Source organism: Pleurodeles waltl, chromosome 3_1 (assembly GCF_031143425.1).
Source record: "Pleurodeles waltl isolate 20211129_DDA chromosome 3_1, aPleWal1.hap1.20221129, whole genome shotgun sequence".
NCBI lineage: Eukaryota > Metazoa > Chordata > Amphibia > Caudata > Salamandridae > Pleurodeles > Pleurodeles waltl.
Window position 1 is genome coordinate 1,053,481,535 of NC_090440.1, and position 18,279 is coordinate 1,053,499,813.

The 18,279-nt window shown below is 44.7% G+C and overlaps 1 protein-coding gene across 1 annotated transcript in view; it reads right to left on the reverse strand.

The window, feature by feature from the left end:
- The window catches only part of LOC138284970 (5-hydroxytryptamine receptor 5A-like), a 370,137-nt gene extending 357,529 nt beyond the window's left edge, over positions 1-12,608 (reverse strand). The window contains exon 1 of the mRNA XM_069224344.1: positions 8,920-12,608. Within this exon, the coding sequence (XP_069080445.1) occupies positions 8,920-9,636 (717 nt within the window). The 5' untranslated portion in view covers positions 9,637-12,608. The remainder of the gene's footprint in view (positions 1-8,919) is intronic.
- Between the last annotated feature and the right edge of the window lie 5,671 nt (positions 12,609-18,279).

Below are 18,279 nucleotides of genomic sequence, written 5' to 3' on the forward strand. Positions count from 1 at the left end.
TTCCGCACCTTTCATCAAGCACAACTGCTTTTTAACTTTCTTGAGCCTTATAGTGAAAAATGTAATGCTTTATTTCAAGCTAATTAATAAACCCAGTCCATGCTATCAACAGATTAGCTTACCAATCTTTCGAATTCTTGGTTATCGATTTTGCTTTTATCGTCCAGTATGGCCTCTAATACTTACAGACTTATTACACTAACGTTAAATTAGAAGCTGAATTACCTTGCGAATGGGATATACAAATATATTGGTCTACTACACTTTGGGCTAAAATCTGCCTAAAACTTTGCAGAACCTCTCAATTGACTAATACAAGTCAAACCCCATTTTTTTATATATTTAACTGGCTTTTGATTACCCCAGTTGCCTTAAATAAAAATGAACTCCAACACTTTATCATATTATTTTTTCACATCCCTACGCACACAAATTTTGGTTCGAAGTATGGAATAAAATTAGTTCTATTTTTTAACACTAGCATGCCCTTTTCTTTTACAATTTGTTTTAGGTAGTCTTTCGGGTGACTGGAATAGTTGTTCACTCAATATTAATATAGTTGATTTTTTAATTGATGCTGCTTTTCATAAGACAACTAAAAACTGGAAAAACTCTTCACAAATATCTTTTCATGCTTGATGTTATGCTGCAGGCTACAACCATAGCCTCAATAGAACATATGTTACACTTGCCATCAAAAGAGAAATTATTTGGTCATCAGTTACTATCTTACTATCTTGGACTCATCCTCAGGGAATTTTACTTCCCACTACTTTTTGAATGAAGTTCTCAAACTCCCATAAATTCCTACTCATTCATCTGACTATTTCTTCATAAAATGTAATTCATATCTATTTTTACATTGAATGGATATTTTATACATCGCTTTAAATTTATCTCAATCTTTTCTAAGCAGTCTTCATTTGTCATTTGATATTCCTTTCTTTTCTTCCTTTTTTGTTTTACTTTTTCTTTAAATTACTGTTTATTTTTTTAGAATCATATTTCAATTATTTGTTATACCAAGATTATTTATAATATTCTTTTTATTATCATTATAACATTGATTAGTAACTGTTGCAATGTATTCAATTAAGTATTTTTTCAACTTAAAAAGCATCCTAGTACCGCATTTAGAATGTGATAGGTGACCATCTCAAACATGAAGAATATCCAGGTTGCCATACTGCAAGTGCATTATATCGTATGGCATTTTTAATTATTAATTAAATAATGGAGAACAGGATATCCATCACATTTGGGACACAGTCAATCTTCGCCAAACTCAAAATCAGGTCCTGAATCTTTATTAGAATATGGCTAAATTGTTATTGCTAAAACTTAAAGAGCTGTGAAAGCACAAAAACAACAATGGAGAACAATACATGAAAAGAAAAGTTTTCAACATACAAGCCAAAATTAAATGGTTTAGGCCCATATTTATACTTTTTGACGCAAAACTGCGGTAACGCAGTTTTGCGTCAAAAAAATTAGCGCCGGCTAACGCCATTCTGAAGCGCCATGCGGGCGCCGTATTTATCGAATGACGTTAGCCGGCGTCAGCCGCCGGCGCCGTCTGGTGTGCGGAAAAAAAAAACGACGTACACCAGGCAGCGCCGGCGTAGGGGGAAATGGGGCTTGGGCGTCAAGAAATGGGGCAAGTCAGGTTGAGGCAATTTTTTCGCCTCAACCCGATTTGCGCCATTTTTTTTTCACTCCCAACCCCCATAGAAATGACTCCTGTCCCCTGGGCATGGTCATTGGGCATAGTGGCATGTAGGGGGGCACAAATCAGGCCCCCCATGCCACAATTTTTTTTTTAAAAAAACACTTACCTGAACTTACCTTAATGTCCCTGGGATGGGTCCCTCCAGCCTTGGGTGTCCTCCTGGGGTGGGCAAGGGTGACAGGGGGTGTCCCTGGGGGCATGGGAGGGCACCTCTGGGCTCCTTCAGAGCCTACAGGTCCCTTAATGCCTGCCTTTTGCAGGCGCTAAAAAACGGCGCAAAAGCGGCCGTACGTCATTTTTTTTGACCCCCCACTCCCGGGCGTGATTTTTGCCCGGGTGTATAAATCCGACGCACATGGCTCGGAGTCGATTTTTTAGACGGGAACTAACAAAGGCACAAAGGCCCTCATTCGGACCTTGGCGGGCGGCGGAGGCCGCCCGCCAAAGTCCCGCCGTCAAAATACCGTACCGCGGTCGCAAGACCGCGGCGGGTATTTTGACTTTTCCCCTGGGCTGGCGGGCGGCCGCCGAAAGGCCGCCCGCCAGCCCAGGGGAAAACGACCTTCCCACCATGAAGCCGGCTCGTAATCGAGCCGGCGGAGTGGGAAGGTGCGACGGGTGCTACTGCACCCGTCGCGTATTTCACTGTCTGCTATGCAGACAGTGAAATACTAGCGGGCCCTCTTACGGGGGCCCCTGCAGTGCCCATGCCATTGGCATGGGCACTGCAGGGGCCCCCGGGGGCCCCGCGACACCCCCTGCCGCCATCCTGTTCCTGGCGGGCGAACCGCCAGGAACAGGATGGCGGTAGGGGGTGTCAGAATCCCCCATGGCGGCGCAGCGAGCTGCGCCGCCATGGGGGATTCAAATGGGCAACGGAAAACCGTCGGGAGACCGCCGGTTTTCCATTTCTGACCGCGGCCAAAGCGCCGCGGTCAGAATGCCCAAGGGAGCACCGCCGGCCTGTCGGCGGCGCTCCCGCCCCCGTTGGCCCTGGCGGTGCAACACCGCCAGGGTCATAATGAGGGCCAAAGTCTGTGTTTGCAGACAAACTGTCTTTGCCAACACGTGTTTTTTTCTGGTCACTGCAACATGTCTTTGTGAGAGGTTAAACTTCTCAGTCCTGGAAGGTGAGTTAATGGAGAAGAAAACAAAAACAATACACACAACAGAGAAAAAGAAAGAGTCTGAACACATTTTCTATCGACTCACATTTTCATCCAGATACATATTGATTCCTTAGGAAGACGGCATAATGTGCCATCAGTATAGGAAAACTACCAATTCTGAATGCTTTTTACCCTTCACCTCATCACAGAGCATCTATATGTGGACATACCTTTCGCTCTTAAAGAGACAAAGATAAATTCTAAACCTGTGATGTTTGGAGTTGCTTGAATTAATCATAAACACTGAAAGGCCATCAGCATAGGTGTTCATTCGGACGGTTGTAGGTCTAGTAACAGCTTGGCTGATTTGCTAGTCTCATACAATAAAAAAATCATAAATAAAACATAAGTTCATCCATTGTCTGTTTATTTAACTGTTATTCACATGAGAGTAGGACAGAAGTGGCTGGTAGCTCATTAATCTAGCTGCCCACACCTCAAGAATAAAAAGGTTTAGAGGAGGAGCCTTCCATATGGTGGTGAAGGCTTAGCCCTAGAACGTACCAAGCCTAGTATGGCTTTACTGGGCATTAAGAGACTTAGTTAAAGTATGACGGTTGGCCTGCTAGCTTATCTGGTTTGCAAAAAGCAAATGTCTGCGAAGATTTGACCTTTGCTCCCATAATGGATGACTTTCCACCATTTCTAGAGACCCCCACAAGGCAGGAAGGGATCTCTGTACCGTCTGCGGAGCTGCTACTTCACAAAGAATTTCATTTCCTGGAAACAAACTTTCAAAGCAGGATTTCGATTTTGGAAAATGAAACAACAATGACACGAGCGTACAAGGCGTTTTCTCCCTGTGTGGGGGGGGGGGGGGGCTTCTTCATTTTCGCTATCTGTGACTGCCATACATTAGGACTAGGGCAACCATCACTGTGGCGGTCCTGTGACAGATGGGCAGGCATCTATCAGGAGATTTACACCGGCGGAGTCAGCTGAGTAACCATCTGATGTAAACCCAGCACTTCTACTAACTAAAAAGAATGACATTCTAGTGACCTTGGTGGAACTGGATCATATCAAGCTTCTGCTCCACGGAACTCTAAAGGACTCAATTGTGAGACATCATCATTCTCTGCTTCAGCCTGCAATATTTCACTCCACAGCCCTCCCTCACATACAGATGGTTTGGTTTCCATCTGCTGTTAAGAACCCAAATATCATTTAATGGAACCTCTGCAGGGGTTCTGTTACTGATACTCAGCAGATAAATAAAATATTAAATTAGGTTCGGATGACGTTTTCCATTGTGTACATTCAAAGTGTCTCTTCATTTGTATTATTATAAAGAGAAATATATTTCAAAATTGCGTTTTACGTTAATGCCCACCACAGCAGTGCACACCGATCAATTAGTCAAACAAGACATTCCTATATCTAAGAGTCTGTGTGTGGGCGCGGAAGAATCCTAGGAACAGAACATGCTTGGGGCTAATGAAGAGTCAAAAAATACTCGCACATTAAAAAAGTTCCAAAACAAACGACAGAAAAATATATTTTTGACAACCAAGATGGGTCACTGCAACTATTAAAAAATAGATTGCCGACAAAGATGAAAATTAGTAGCATGGTCTGAAAATAGCCTGCAGCTTACATATTCCTACAGTAACTAAATTTACAATACCAGGAAGCAAATGCTCTAGTGCTATTTACATTTAGAGCTGGCTGTTGCCCTAGTTATTTCCAAAATTATTGTTATTTGAATTTGTATAGAGCACAATCTGTCATCAATCTTATTTTTGCAAAAGTCCATGATAAAACTCTAAAGGCTTCGAAATAAGCTTACATTATGAGCTCTACTGTTTCTGTAAATTGTTAATATTTCAAATGCACTCCAAAAACATACCTACATGTGTATGTATGTTTGTAGCCCACACGGTAGTGAGTACATATCTTCATTGGGCTAGAAATAACCTGGTTGTTCTTCTAACACTGAGAGCATGCCTTAACTAAGCCTGTTTTTCAAATGTTTGTGTTTTGTTAACAAGGAGCTCTTGTAAAATATGGTTCAATAACAATCTCGTTGAGTGGGAAGATAGTCACTACCTGGGTTTTCGAATACAGGTGAAGCACCTGGGGAGTGGGAAGTCAGGAGTACTATTCAAAGACGGGTCTCAACTGGCACCTACTGCAGTGCTTTATTTGAACCGGTGGTTGCAGGTAGGCCCCACTGGCAGTCATTTTTGGGCCAGAACGTATTTTACCTCAAAAGACTTTGACCCAGAGCATCAAAGAGAAAAACACAAAAAGGGGAAAGAAGCAAGAGAAGAGACAGAAACGCACTGACAAAGGGAGAAATCAGGGATGATAAAGGACCTGCAAGAATAAGATAAAAAGGCAGAGTGTCTGGTGGTGGATGAACAAGTCATGACGTGGAATCAAGACTATGCATCCTTGATATTCAGCAACTCTGACATTAACAGTGCCAGATGGTGTTTTTTCTGAATTCTTTGTGCACCACAACTTATTATTTCACACATTAAGCCCCGATCAGTTGTGCACATTCCCAGAGCTTGGTGCATAGAAAGTGCACACATTGCTAAAGAGCTTCATAGATGCATCTTGCGTGCACTCATCAGACCTCCTTTGAAAACTCTTCCTTCACATTCCCCTGGAAGATACACACAGGGTGGTTCACAAAGCCTCATTACAGCCTCATATGCGTCTAATGAGCACATCCCATCAGAGTTCTTTAGACACAAACTGTACACATTTCCATCAGTTCATTAGATATTCACTGCATACAGCCCTGTCAGAGCTGTTTGGGCTTCTCCTATGCACATTTATCAAGTTTAGACAGACCCCTGATGTGGAAACTTCTATCATTCACACCCCATTGGCGTTCTATGAACATTATGGGCCTGATTCTAACTTTGGAGGACGGTGTTAAACCGTCCCAAAAGTGGCGGATATACCACCTACCGTATTACGAGTTCCATAGGATATAATGGACTCGTAATACGGTAGGTGGTATATCCGCCACTTTTGGGACGGTTTAACACCGTCCTCCAAAGTTAGAATCAGGCCCTATGTGTACACATCCCCATCCGCGTTCTTTAGAATAGTGCCACATTCATGACCATTACAGTTCTACAGAACTATACCACTGGGCATTTATATATATATATCAGAGCTCCGGACATATATATAAGGTACACATTTGTATCAGACCTCTGTAAACGTTTACTGTACATATAGGCCCTCATTCTGACCTTGGCGGGTGGCGGAGGCCGCCCGCCAAAGTCCCGCCGTCAGGTTACCGTTCCGCGGTCGAAAGACCGCGACGGTAATTCTGACTTTCCCGCTGGGCTGGCGGGCGGTCGCCTTCAGACCGCCAGCCAGCCCAGCGGGAAAGAGGCTTCCACGATGAAGCCGGCTCGGAATCGAGCCGGCGGAGTGGAAGCTGTGCGACGGGTGCAGTTGCACCCGTCGCGTATTTCACTGTCTGCGCAGCAGACAGTGAAATACATGTAGGGGCCCTCTTACGGGGGCCCCTGCAATGCCCATGCCAGTGGCATGGGCACTGCAGGGGCCCCCAGGGGCCCCGCGACCCCCCCTACCGCCATCCGGATCTCGGCGGTCCGACCGCCGGGATCTGGATGGCGGTAGGGGGGGTCGGAAACCCAGCGGCGGTGCAGCAAGCTGCGCCGCCGCGGAGGATTCAATGGGGCCGCGGTACACTGGCGGGACCCCGCCAGTGGTGCCGGTCCGACCGCGGCTTTACCGCCGCGGTCGGAATCCCCATTGGAGCACCGCCGGCCTGTCGGCGGTGCTCCCGCGGTCCTCCGCCCTGGCGGTCAAAGACCGCAAGGGTCAGAATGACCACCATAATCTCCAAAGCTTTCTACAATTACACTTCTGTTAGAGCCCTGTATACATTTATTCTACGTATTCTCAGCAGAGCTTTGTTTATGTGTAATGTGTGCAATTCCGCCAAAGCTCTATATAATTTACTTCACTGTACACATTCTCCTGTGAGATCCAGATAGTTTTTTGCACACATGCTCACCATAGCACAAATGCTCTTTATCTATTTAATCCACATGGTCTCATCTCATCACAATTATGTGCTCAATTACTGTGCACATTCTCATCAGAGCTCTGCACACATTACCAGTTGCTCTGGTATGTATGCAGTTATAGTACACACTCACAGCACTGTCCTAAATACATGCTACATGAAGGGCCATATTTACTAGGGGGTATTTACTTCCCTATGGAGAACGATATTTTGCCCTGGAAAGGTGCTCTTTTCTTAGCGCAAAAATAAATTGTGTTGCTTTGCATCGCTTTTTTTTAGGTGGGAGGTACTGGAGCATTATGGCGCTGGATCAGTACAAGTGCTCCTACGTTTTGACACAAATCCAGTTCTACTAAGACAGTCAGACAGACTTTTACAACAAAAACGAACACCTCCTTGAAGAAAGCGCTAACAAAGAAAAATTTATTAATTTCTCCAAAAACCTGCCGCATTGCTTGTGTGCTGAAGTGCACACTACACATCCAGTGAGTTGGATTCTTCTAGGTCTGCCTAGGCATTGGAATTCTTACTGGAAGGGTATACTTCCGGTACAAGTCCTAAACTAGACACTGCACCGCACAAGACAGCCTATAAGAACACCGGCTCTGTGGATGACACCACACCACCAGCAGGCCAAACTTAATAAAGATGGCTGTGCTGATTTTTCCCTGGCTCAAAACAGCATTGCAAATTTGGTTTCAGAATGTGAAGAGAGAACAGGGTCTCTCATTTGTCACATATACATATTGACCTTGGGCTGATTGGAGGCCCCACCTCAAGGGTTCAGGGGCCCTTCAAGGGTTGGATCCCCTGCGCCAGGGGCTTGGGTTACATCCATGGACTCTGTATACTTTCTCTTTTTTTGCAGCTTTATATAGCGCGAAGGTATTGGAGCGCTTTACATGGGCACCAGTTAGTTACATTACACAAGGACACATTCAGTTTCGGTAGGAACAGGGAGATTAGGGGATTTGTCCTCAGCATGTTGAGCTGACACTGATAATCGAACCTGGTTCCTCAGGTACAAATTCGGCAGCTCTATCTCCCCTTTAACAATCTCATTATTATAGATAGGGTTATTTGACGGATCGGATTGCTACACAGTTGAGCTCCGAGGGTAGGCTGAGGGAAAGGTTGGGGGCTGTGCAGGGTGTTCCTGTGGCTGCTGGCTGGAGAAAGCGAAAACAAGATTCCAGTTACTTCTAACATTCGGCTGAGCGCTCGGGATTATCAAGCGGGTAAATCGAACCAACAGTAAAAATTACCTTTGAAGAAAGCAAAGCAGTTCAGTCACTAGACACGGCTTTCCGAAGCATGTTCTCGCAAACCCTAACATTCAGGGTCATTTCTGTTATTACACATATCTGCATGGTAGAGTTTCCGTTCACAAATACTGCTCACCGATTTTTCATACATCCTGAAGATTTGCACATCCTACCAGGATCAGGAAACCGCTCATATATACTTGAAAGGATACCCAGTGTACATATATTTAACACAGGCATGGGAATCTGACACAGTGTACAGCTCTGTTGCATACCGCACTTGCAAGGCGTTTTTTAAAGGTGCAGCCGTAACTTTATTAACTATTGAATGAGTTTTATAGTGTGCAGCACCAGCCTGTCAAAGGGCAGCTGGGAGCTCTACAAATTTGTTACAGTAAAAATTGTGGTGCAGACTAACACAGCAAGTACACATAAATCTCAAATATTAGAATGTCTGTTGCTTACCACAACATTAAGAGTACAAGTATGGGGCGGTAGGTATCATTAATGCTGCAGGTGTATTGGCACCAGAATTTATGGATGTCTTAAAGATTATTGTGCTTGCATAATAGCATCGGGGCTCGTGGCACCCTCGTTATGCCATGATACAAATAACAGTTTTTGGTTATCTGGAATAGGAAGTAGATGTCCAAGGTGTACCAGAACAATTTTATTTAAAATGTTTGGGATAGCATCTATTAGCCCAAGTAGTCCCACCCCACTAGTCCTTACCTGCACTATTTCAGGTAGAGGCATGACTGCATTTCTCCTGCGTCCCCCAATCCGGAACTTGGCAGCCTTGTAAATTTTCCAGTACACAAAAAGCACCACACACAGAGGAAGGTAAAAGGCTCCGAAGGTGGAGAAGATTGTGTAGGAGGGCTCCTGGCTGACGTGGCAGTTCTCTTGATCTGGGATATAAACCTCCCCCCAGCCAAAGAGTGGGGAGAAAGAGATGATGGCAGAGAGTGCCCAGGTAAGTGCAATCATGATATTGGAGATGCGCTTGCGGGTTTTCAAGGTGTACTCCAGGTGTCTTGTGATGGACCAGTAGCGGTCCAGGGCAATGGCTGTCACATTCCAGATGCTAGCTGTGCAACATAGTACATCAAAGGAGATCCAAATGTGGCACAGGTGGTGGCCGAGTCGCCACCGCCGGCCAGAGAGCTCATTCACAAGGCTCAGTGGCATGACCAGTGCTGCCACCATGACATCTGACACAGCCGTAGATGCTACCAGATTGTGGGGCACGCGGTGGAAGGTCTTCACCCGCAGGATGGTGACCAAGATGAGCAGGTTCCACAGGAAGGTGGCAATGATGAGGATAACTAGCAGGGTGAGAATAAGGATACTAAAGATAGAGAAGTTGCCCCTCTTCAGAACATTTCCCTCGGAGCTGTGGTTGCCCCCGGCCACAGACACATTGATACTGTTCACAGCTGTGGCCATAGCTTTGAACACATTCGTCCTCCACAGTTCAGCTGCTTTGTGAGGATCTAGACCATGTGGTTAGCATCATGGTTACATTTATTTTATTCCTCATTACAGCAAAAAGCTGTGCAGTAGCATTGGTTATCCATCCCTTATAAAAAAAACAATTAAACCTCATTAGTAGAAAGTATCTGAACAATCTAGCATTTTGGGTGGTCAGCACTTCACCATGCAATTGATTCCTTCAGTGGACAGTCACAGTCTTTCCACAGATACCTGCTCTCACAATAACATTCGAGGTACGGAGTCCTTTGACATTTACATGTCCTCATAAAAAAGGTACAAAAGTACCATTTTAAGCACACAGATTAGAGTGTCTTTCTACGATTGTGTGTAACCCCACAGTTCTACTGTTCCTTACTTGTGACAAACAATCTAAGGTGTTGTTTCCTAAGAGCTGACCCTAGAGTGACAGTCAAAGTTCAGTCTTGAGTTTACTTCCCCGTAGGCTTGTGTTCATGTTAAACCATTTAACTTCATTTGAAGATAAATTAGACCATCCGGGGAACTGACAACAAAAGCGTAGTCAAGTTAGAGTGTTTTTCCCCAGTTGTTTGCCCAGTAGAGGAGTCAAGCTAAAGTGGCCTTACTTAATATTTGATCCCATCAATTTGAAAAATCAAATGTCCTTCCTCGGACTTTTGCCATCATGTCATTCAGCCTAAAGTAGCACTAACCAGTTGGAGGCCCTGGTGTGTGCTTGTCCTCATATGTCAGTCAAGCAAGAGTGTTATCAATAGATATTGACCCCACCAAGGCTGTCCAAAAGTGCTTCATTGTTGTATGCTCAGGTTCCTTTCGGTAGGCACTAGTCCAACATGACAGTCTAGAAAGTGGTCAGAGAGCCCTCTCTCTAGCATTAATTCCACACTGCAGTCAAGCTACTGGTTTCTACCGGGAAGACAGCTCCTTAAATACAGGAAAGGCTATTTTTGTTTTGTATTCATGGCACTGGACTCAAAATTGTAGCCAAGTTAAGGATCCCTTCTTTCTAGTTTGGTAGCTTCAATTGTGATCTCTGCTTGGGATTTCATCTTCAAGAAGCACTGGTCCACCTTACAAGCTAAGTGGGTTTTCCTCCTGCTGGTGCTGCTCTCAAAGCTGTCATTAAATTAATGTTTCATTTTTCAACTGTTTCCTATCACAGGACCGGAGTGAATGTAACACATCACTCACATGTGCTAAATTCCAAGTTGTGGTGAGTGCAAGGTTCTGTTCTTCCCCAGACCTAACCATAAACTGTGGTCACCTTTCAACTTGTTCCCCATGATAACCATCTAAGTCCTTGTCAGAACAGTACAGCAGCACCACAGGTGCCTTTGCCACGTGTTTTAGGTCTTTCTCTGTAGTTACTATAATGCATCATTCTACTCTTCCTCAGGACTGACTCCTAAACCTCAGAGATCACAACCCAATCTGTTGGTTCCCAAAGCATAGTCTGTTGACGGTTCCTACACATCCAAGCAATAACCTCTATCTTGAAGCGAGGCTAAAGCTGCCTTCTTCGCATTACTTTGGTCTCTCAGATCTACTCAAGTTAAAGTTTCCAGTTTTCTAGGTCTGGGATCACACAATGGAATTGACATAGGGGTTGTTTGTTCCACAAATCCTGGTCTCCGCAGGGTAAATCAGGAAAGGAGTTACTCTTCCAGGTATGAAGGCCACCTCATTGTAGCAAATCTGTGATGTTCTTCTTCTGCAAGTGATGCTATACACACAAGCAAGGATTTTTCTACTAGGTACTGGATCAGATTACAGACAATGCAGCCCAGCTATTGTGCAGGACCCACACAGCAGTACATTAAAATATCTGCTTTACTCTATTCCATAGCTCCCACAATGGGCATGTGTAAAGCCTTCCTTCGGTGCAGATGCAGGTCCTACACTCAGTCCAATACCAGGCTTTAGAGTCCTTAGAGGGGTGCTTGTTCCCACAGCATAGTCAAGTCCAGGCTTCCATATGTATTTGTCCTTTTGCTAGCCCAGCTAGGATCACCCCCACCCTCCCGCCCCCCAATCGACTGCAGCCCTGATCCTCAAAATACGTCTGAAAACTTCTCCTTCTCCTCTTGCTGTTTGCTATGTGCAACTAAGCTCTGGTGCTGACCAATCAATGCAGCCAGTTCAAGGATCTCTCTTCGTCCGGGGCTGCTCTTCGCAGTACTAAAGTGTTCTGACGCACCCTTTAGTCAGGTGCAGTTGCGTGCAGAGCAACTAAGTTCAAGATTCCTTCCTTCTCAAGAGATGTTCCACGCCGTGCAGTCAGCTTTCTCTTTTCTACAGGTAATGGACCTCACCTCAGAGAGATTAGCCTCCGCCCTCAAAGGTGCTTCGCCTCGCAATGCAGCAACGTGCACACCCACCTCTTTTAAAGGCAGTGTTCTACTAGTGTGTCAAGTCCCCTCACGCTCCTGCTGCGCCACGCAGTCCTGCCAAATTGAGACTCTCCTTTAGTGCTGTTTCACCCAGTGCAGCCAAATGTCCCTCAGTTTCCGTGGTGTTGTAACTTCCTCCCCCAACTGCGAGGTTTTGCCTTCTCCCTGTCATGCTGTGTTCTTCGCAGTGCAGCCAACTTCAGCCTTCCGTTCTCCTTGGTGCGCGCACCTTTCCTTGGGTATGTATCCAAGTCCACACTGCCCTATAGGTCAGGTGCGCACCGGTCCTCTCAGAGCATCCAGGCTCCGGCTCCCCTCTTCCTCAAGTGCCGAACCTACCGAACCTACCCCTGCAGTGCAGCCAAGCTCCCCCCTCCCTCATCAGGTGCGCACGGGTCCTCACAGAGTATCCAAGTTACGACTCCCCTCCTCCCCCGGCGCCGCTCCTCGCAGTGCTCGGTTCAGATTCAGTGGGCGTTCGGCGCGTGAAATGCAGGCAGACGATGGCTCGCGGAGTCCTGCATTTCCATTTCAAAGCTTTGGGGAGAAAGGGAGCTCTTGTCTGATGAGCGCGCTGATGGCCATCCATCGTCTTTATGGAAATGCCACTCAAGTGGTCAGCGGTGTGATGGATCAGGGTCTCTGCTCTAGAGCCGTGAGGGAGCAGACACCTCCAGCTGCTGTTGCGGACTCACCCTCTCCTCCATCGAACCAGAGAGCAATGCAGAGATGGGCGAATAGAAGGTGTAGCCAGGCTGGGGGTGTCTCCCAGACAGCATCACCTGTCACCGAGCAAGGGGAACCCTGGAGACGAGTAAGACCTCCACGATAAAGCACCACAAAACATTTATCATTGTGTAATTTTCCAAATTACAATTTTAGAGAGCTCGATCTCGTTGAACGTCAATATTTTATCAATTTAACGAAGGGACTGCTCAGAAAACAGACTGGCTTTTCACCAGTAAAAAGTGTTATATAGTAGGGAATCCAAGATGTAACTGACAAGAAAAGCCACAGCCTTCTTGTAGTTCTTCACTTGTGGAGAGAAAATCAAAAGGAAGGTACCAGCCCACAGAGAGAACAAACAGGACTGACCACATACTAAATAACTAAAGAACCAAATGGAGCTCTCTGCCTTAAATGAAACAGCCATATTATATGTTGTGTATGACGGGTTTCGCTTTAGATGACTTCTAAGAAGACATATTCGACGCAAAAAGTAATACAATGAACATAGCTGGCAAGCAGCCCCATGTGTGACACTTGTGGTTTTAGTGAATTCACTTATTTTCATTTTATGTAATAAGCAGGGGGACGGAAATTATGTGATTCTGTGGTTGCAGCGCTTTCGGTACATTTTCCACGTAATCCACCATCTATTGCATAATTTGCAGATTTAACAAAAATATATATATAGCGCAGGAGGATTAAAAGTTACTGATGCCACAAAAAGTGGCTCCGCACAACGACAGACCCTTTAGAAAGGTTAACTGATGATCTTTCAGTTGCTGTATTCTCGTGTTAAGCTGTTTCTAATTATATTTGATATTTTATTAAATTGCTTTCGATCCATAGAACTACACATAGCTGCCTTGTGCACAAAGAAAAACAGTAAAAAAGTTAAAATAGATTAAAAACAAGATGAAAACACTATTGGCTTCATTACGAGTTTGGCAGTCAGAGACTGTGGTGGTCGGATCGCATGGCTTTGGCAGTCTGACAGCCAAATTACTACTTTGGCGGTCAAATCGCCAAAGGATCGCTGTCCCCTCTGGGAACATGGTTCCTGACAGCATGATGGTGTTTGGGCTTTCAATCAGCCATGGCGGCGCTGAACTCATTTCCTCCTGGCTGACCGCAACCCCTCTTTCTGCCAGCCTTTTCATGGCGGAAAAGGCTGGCAGAAGTGCTGGGGGCCACAGAGGGGCCCCTGCATGGCCCACACCCATGTTGTGGGACTGCCAAACTCATAATGAGGCCACATAGGTTCTAAAATCAGGGCCAAATAAGACAGGCCAGAAAGGTCAGAGGTATAAAGCAGTAGTTCAGGGCCAACAGACGGGACGATTCATAGAACAGTAATAGGCAAGAGGGATGCAGAAAATGTTCTCATTAGGTGTCCTGAAGTTTTGTGCCGATGTCCCAGCTGACCCTCTGAATTAATCCTGCAGCCCTGGTTGCAGAACCCATAATGTCATTAAATAAAAAGGATATTTGGTCTGCTCTGTTAGCCAGACTGCTCTTTACATAGGATCTTTGCTATAGTGTTGGACCTGACCTTGCTATAATGGGTACAAGGCAACATAAAGAGAGTCATTATGACCCTGGCGGTCTTGAGACCGCCAGGGTCTCAGTGACGGTCCGACAGCCATATTAAGGCTGTGGCAGAAGCGCCACGGTCGGACCATCAGCACTGCCAGTTTTCCTCCATAGGAGGGACTGGCGGTGCTGGCAGTCCTAATCTGTCAGGGCTGCGCTGCAAGCAGCACCGCCCTGGGGATTACGAGCTCCTTCTCCGCCAGCGGTTACATGGCAGTAGCACTGCCATGTAATCGCTGGTGGAGACGAGGTGCAGATGGCCCCAAGGGGGCCCCTGCACTGCCCATGCACTTGGCATGGGCAGTGCAGGGACTCACCTGGCCAGCCCGTCGCAATGCTCACTGTCTGCTCTGTTATGAGCTGGCTCTGTTATGAGTCAGCTTCAATGTTGTAGGCCATTCCCCGCTGCACCAGTGGGCGACTCACAGGGGAACTCTTAATGGGGCCCACTGGAAGATGACCGCACTGGCAGCAACCTGATCATTGAGATTTTGACGGACAGTGTAAACCATCCTCCGAAGTCATAATGACCCCCAAAGTGTTCCATATCCTCTTTCTCGCCACAAATTCATTTGTCTGAAACCTCCTGTTTGTGAATGTTCCTAATTATATATTGTAGCACCCCCACAGCTAAGGAGAAATGGCTTCTTTCTCTGTGCTGTGCTAGCAGGATGGGGTCTTGTTGAATATGCCAGGATGGATCAAACAGGCCAATATAGGGAGTGGTTTTTAAATTGCCAAGGGCAGATAATGTTTCCTGAAGCTTTAAGATCAGTGACTAATTTTTATTATGGCATTTTGCCTCTTGCGTGGTAGCCGGTTTATGTTTGAAGGTGGTGACATGTCCAGCCTCTCTCCTTCCTTGTGCCATTCAATCACATAGCTGGATTTAGTCTACATAGAAAAGTGTAGTTTCTAGGCCTAATCAACAATGTGAGCAGATCTTGAACCCAGCCTTTTCATTCCATATTTAATGTGGGCTATTTGACATTTGGACTCCATTGAGGAGTAACCAACATCCTTCTGCAGCACAGCAGACCGGAAGCTACTGGTAATTTAAGCAATGTTTTTCAAAACATTCTGTTTCAACGCCCTACACATTCTCTTGATCTGTGAAGCCCCCACAACTCTGTTCCACAGGAGATCTGGCTTCTCACTTTTGCTTGGAAGACATTTTCAATGGAGCTAACGAACCCATGTATAGTAAAGTCAGGATCTTAAAACAGTTTATTGATGGAACATTAGGTGACACTTTCATAACTTCTCCATATATATCGTTAATATTAAGATGAGAACAAAAGATGTGCTAGGAGGCAACGTTGTCTGACTCCCCTATTAGTGTATAATTTCCGGCTTATATGCCCCTTTTGGATTAGTCTCAATAGAGTGGAGTTTCTAGAATACAACAATTGAATTAAAGACAAAAGTCCTGGCTCTATTCCTAGTATGCGCAGTTTTTCCCAAAGGTGGTTTCTTGAGACCTGATTGAAGGCAGATGAAAAGTCTAAGAATGTCACATACATGTGCATTTTTGTGTCTCTGCTGGTCTTGTAGATTTACTGTATCTGATTGATTGTGGACAGCCCCTTTCTATAACCACCTTGTTTGGGTGAACAGATTTTCCCATTGCTGACCCACTAATTCAAGGCCCTCAATATCAGTTTAGAAAAAAACATTACAGTCAATGTCAATTAGACTTATTGGTAGGCCTGAGCGGACCTCACAGAGTTCTGCTCCACAGAATCCTGCTGCTGAGTGCAAAAAGACTCTTCTGTCCATGTCCCCCTGTTTGCGCTGCTTTTTTACATGTCAGTAGTGCGAGGTGCGCTTCCGTGCTGCAAACGCAGCATGAACTGCACCACGCGGTCCACATGGGCATGGTCATTTAGTATTACCTGCATTCCTGTTCTGTGCATGTTCTTGGTATAATTTTCCAATCCTAATTGCAACTGTGCAATCCTCCACCTTTCCCCTTCACTGTCCCCTCATTTACCTTTATTTTATTATTGTGTGTCATTGTGTTTGTGTATTTTACTTTTTTTTTCAACATTTTTGTTAGGTATCTTCTTAGGGGATACAGAGAAATAGGGGCAACAGAGAGGGGTGCTGGTAATAATGCACACAAATATATAGTTTAGTCATATTATTAACAATGGTACTGTTTGTAATTAGATAGTATGAAATTTATTTTGAGGTAATGTAATAACAAAATCACATATAATCTTGTAGAACTCTTGGGAGGAAGTGTGAGTAGAGTGATAGAAAAGGAGGGGTTAAAAAACAAAAATAAATAAAAATACAAGAAAGGTCCAAGGGGGTTAGGAAGAATAGAGATGAGGGGAGAGAAGGAGAGAGATATCAACGTGGTGGCTGTTCAGTTTGAGAGGTGGATAGCCCAGCCATATGGGTAAATGGGTGTCAGATATTGTGTCAAGGAGGCTTTGTTTTTTGTAAGTGTAGTTCTAACTTGTTCCACGGTTTCTGTAAGGTTTGATGATTGAAATTGGTGTTGGATATAGTGTTGTCCCCACTTCTTGTGAAACAAAGCTATTCCCACCAGGTATCAGGTGATAAGTATTGGTACGGTTTCCATTCACATAGAATGATTTTCATCCCTATAGTTAATAAGTGGTCCAGGAGGTACATGTTGTTGGGATTTAGCTTCATTTTAGATTGTTTGGACCAAGGAACTAAGGTCACTAAGTGGAAATTGAGGGGTACATTGGTATGAAAGATGTAGTAAATTATTTTTTGAATCTCATTCCAGAATTTATGGACTTTTTTGCATTGGAATACCATATTTCTGATAGTACCTGTAGAAGCTTGACAATTTCAGCATTTTATGAAGTCTATGAATCCTTACTTTGAGAGTTTTTCTGGGGTCCAGTAAATTCTATGTGGTATCCAGTATGTGCATTGTGATAGGATGGGAGCTATTTTATGTTTGAGAGAAGATGTCCATATCTTTGTCTACGATTCATAATTAGTATTCGGTGTGGAGGTAACAGTAGCAGACTCTATCCCTCTAGATTGGATTTCAGACATGATTTTCTCACTGGAGGTAGAATACGTTAAAGTTTGGTAAATAGAAGAAGCAGCTGGTGGTAGTTTGGAAAGTTTGACTAATAAGGATATTAGATCACTTATATGTGGGTTGGGAATCTTATTTAGTTTGACCTTTAGTTTAAGGAAGTTGACATTGAAATTCAATGTTGTCTACTTTGTGAGTGTTCTGTAGCTCAGCAAATGTTTTTAAGATAGGGTGGGAGTCCAAAATCTTTCACAAATAGGATCTTGTTCGAGGACTAAGAAGGCAATGAGGGGGTTGTTCCTAACAGAGAGACATAATCCGAGTTATGAATTTTATTGGGAAATATTTTGTCTAGCAATTTGAGAGCAAACACTGTCTTTGAGGATGCTGTAGAGAGTATGGAGATTATGGAGAAAACAGAGGTGTTGGTGCTCGGACACAATACAATGCTTTGGGACAAGATTTTATGGCCAGCCTCCATGGGTGAACGTCCATCCCCTAAGGAAGAAGTAAAGAGTCTAGGTGTGACCCTGGATAAACATTTGACTATGGCCTCACAAGCGAAAAAAGTGTCCAGCTGTTGCTTTGGCCTTTTGAGAGCACTTAGGAAGGTGTTAAAGTGGTTTCCAGAGGAATCACAAAGAGCAGTGATCCAAGGAGTGATCCTTTCATGCCTAAACTATAGGAATTCTCTCTATTTAGGCAGCCCCAAAGCAGTTATCAACAGGCTAAATATTATTCAGAATGCTGCGGTTTGTATATTGCTATGAATCCTGAAAGTACAGTTGGTAACCAGTGCACTTAAAACAATTAAATGGCCGCCACTAATGTGCAGAGTACAATTTAAGGCCCACTGCATTCTGCATCAGGCAAAGC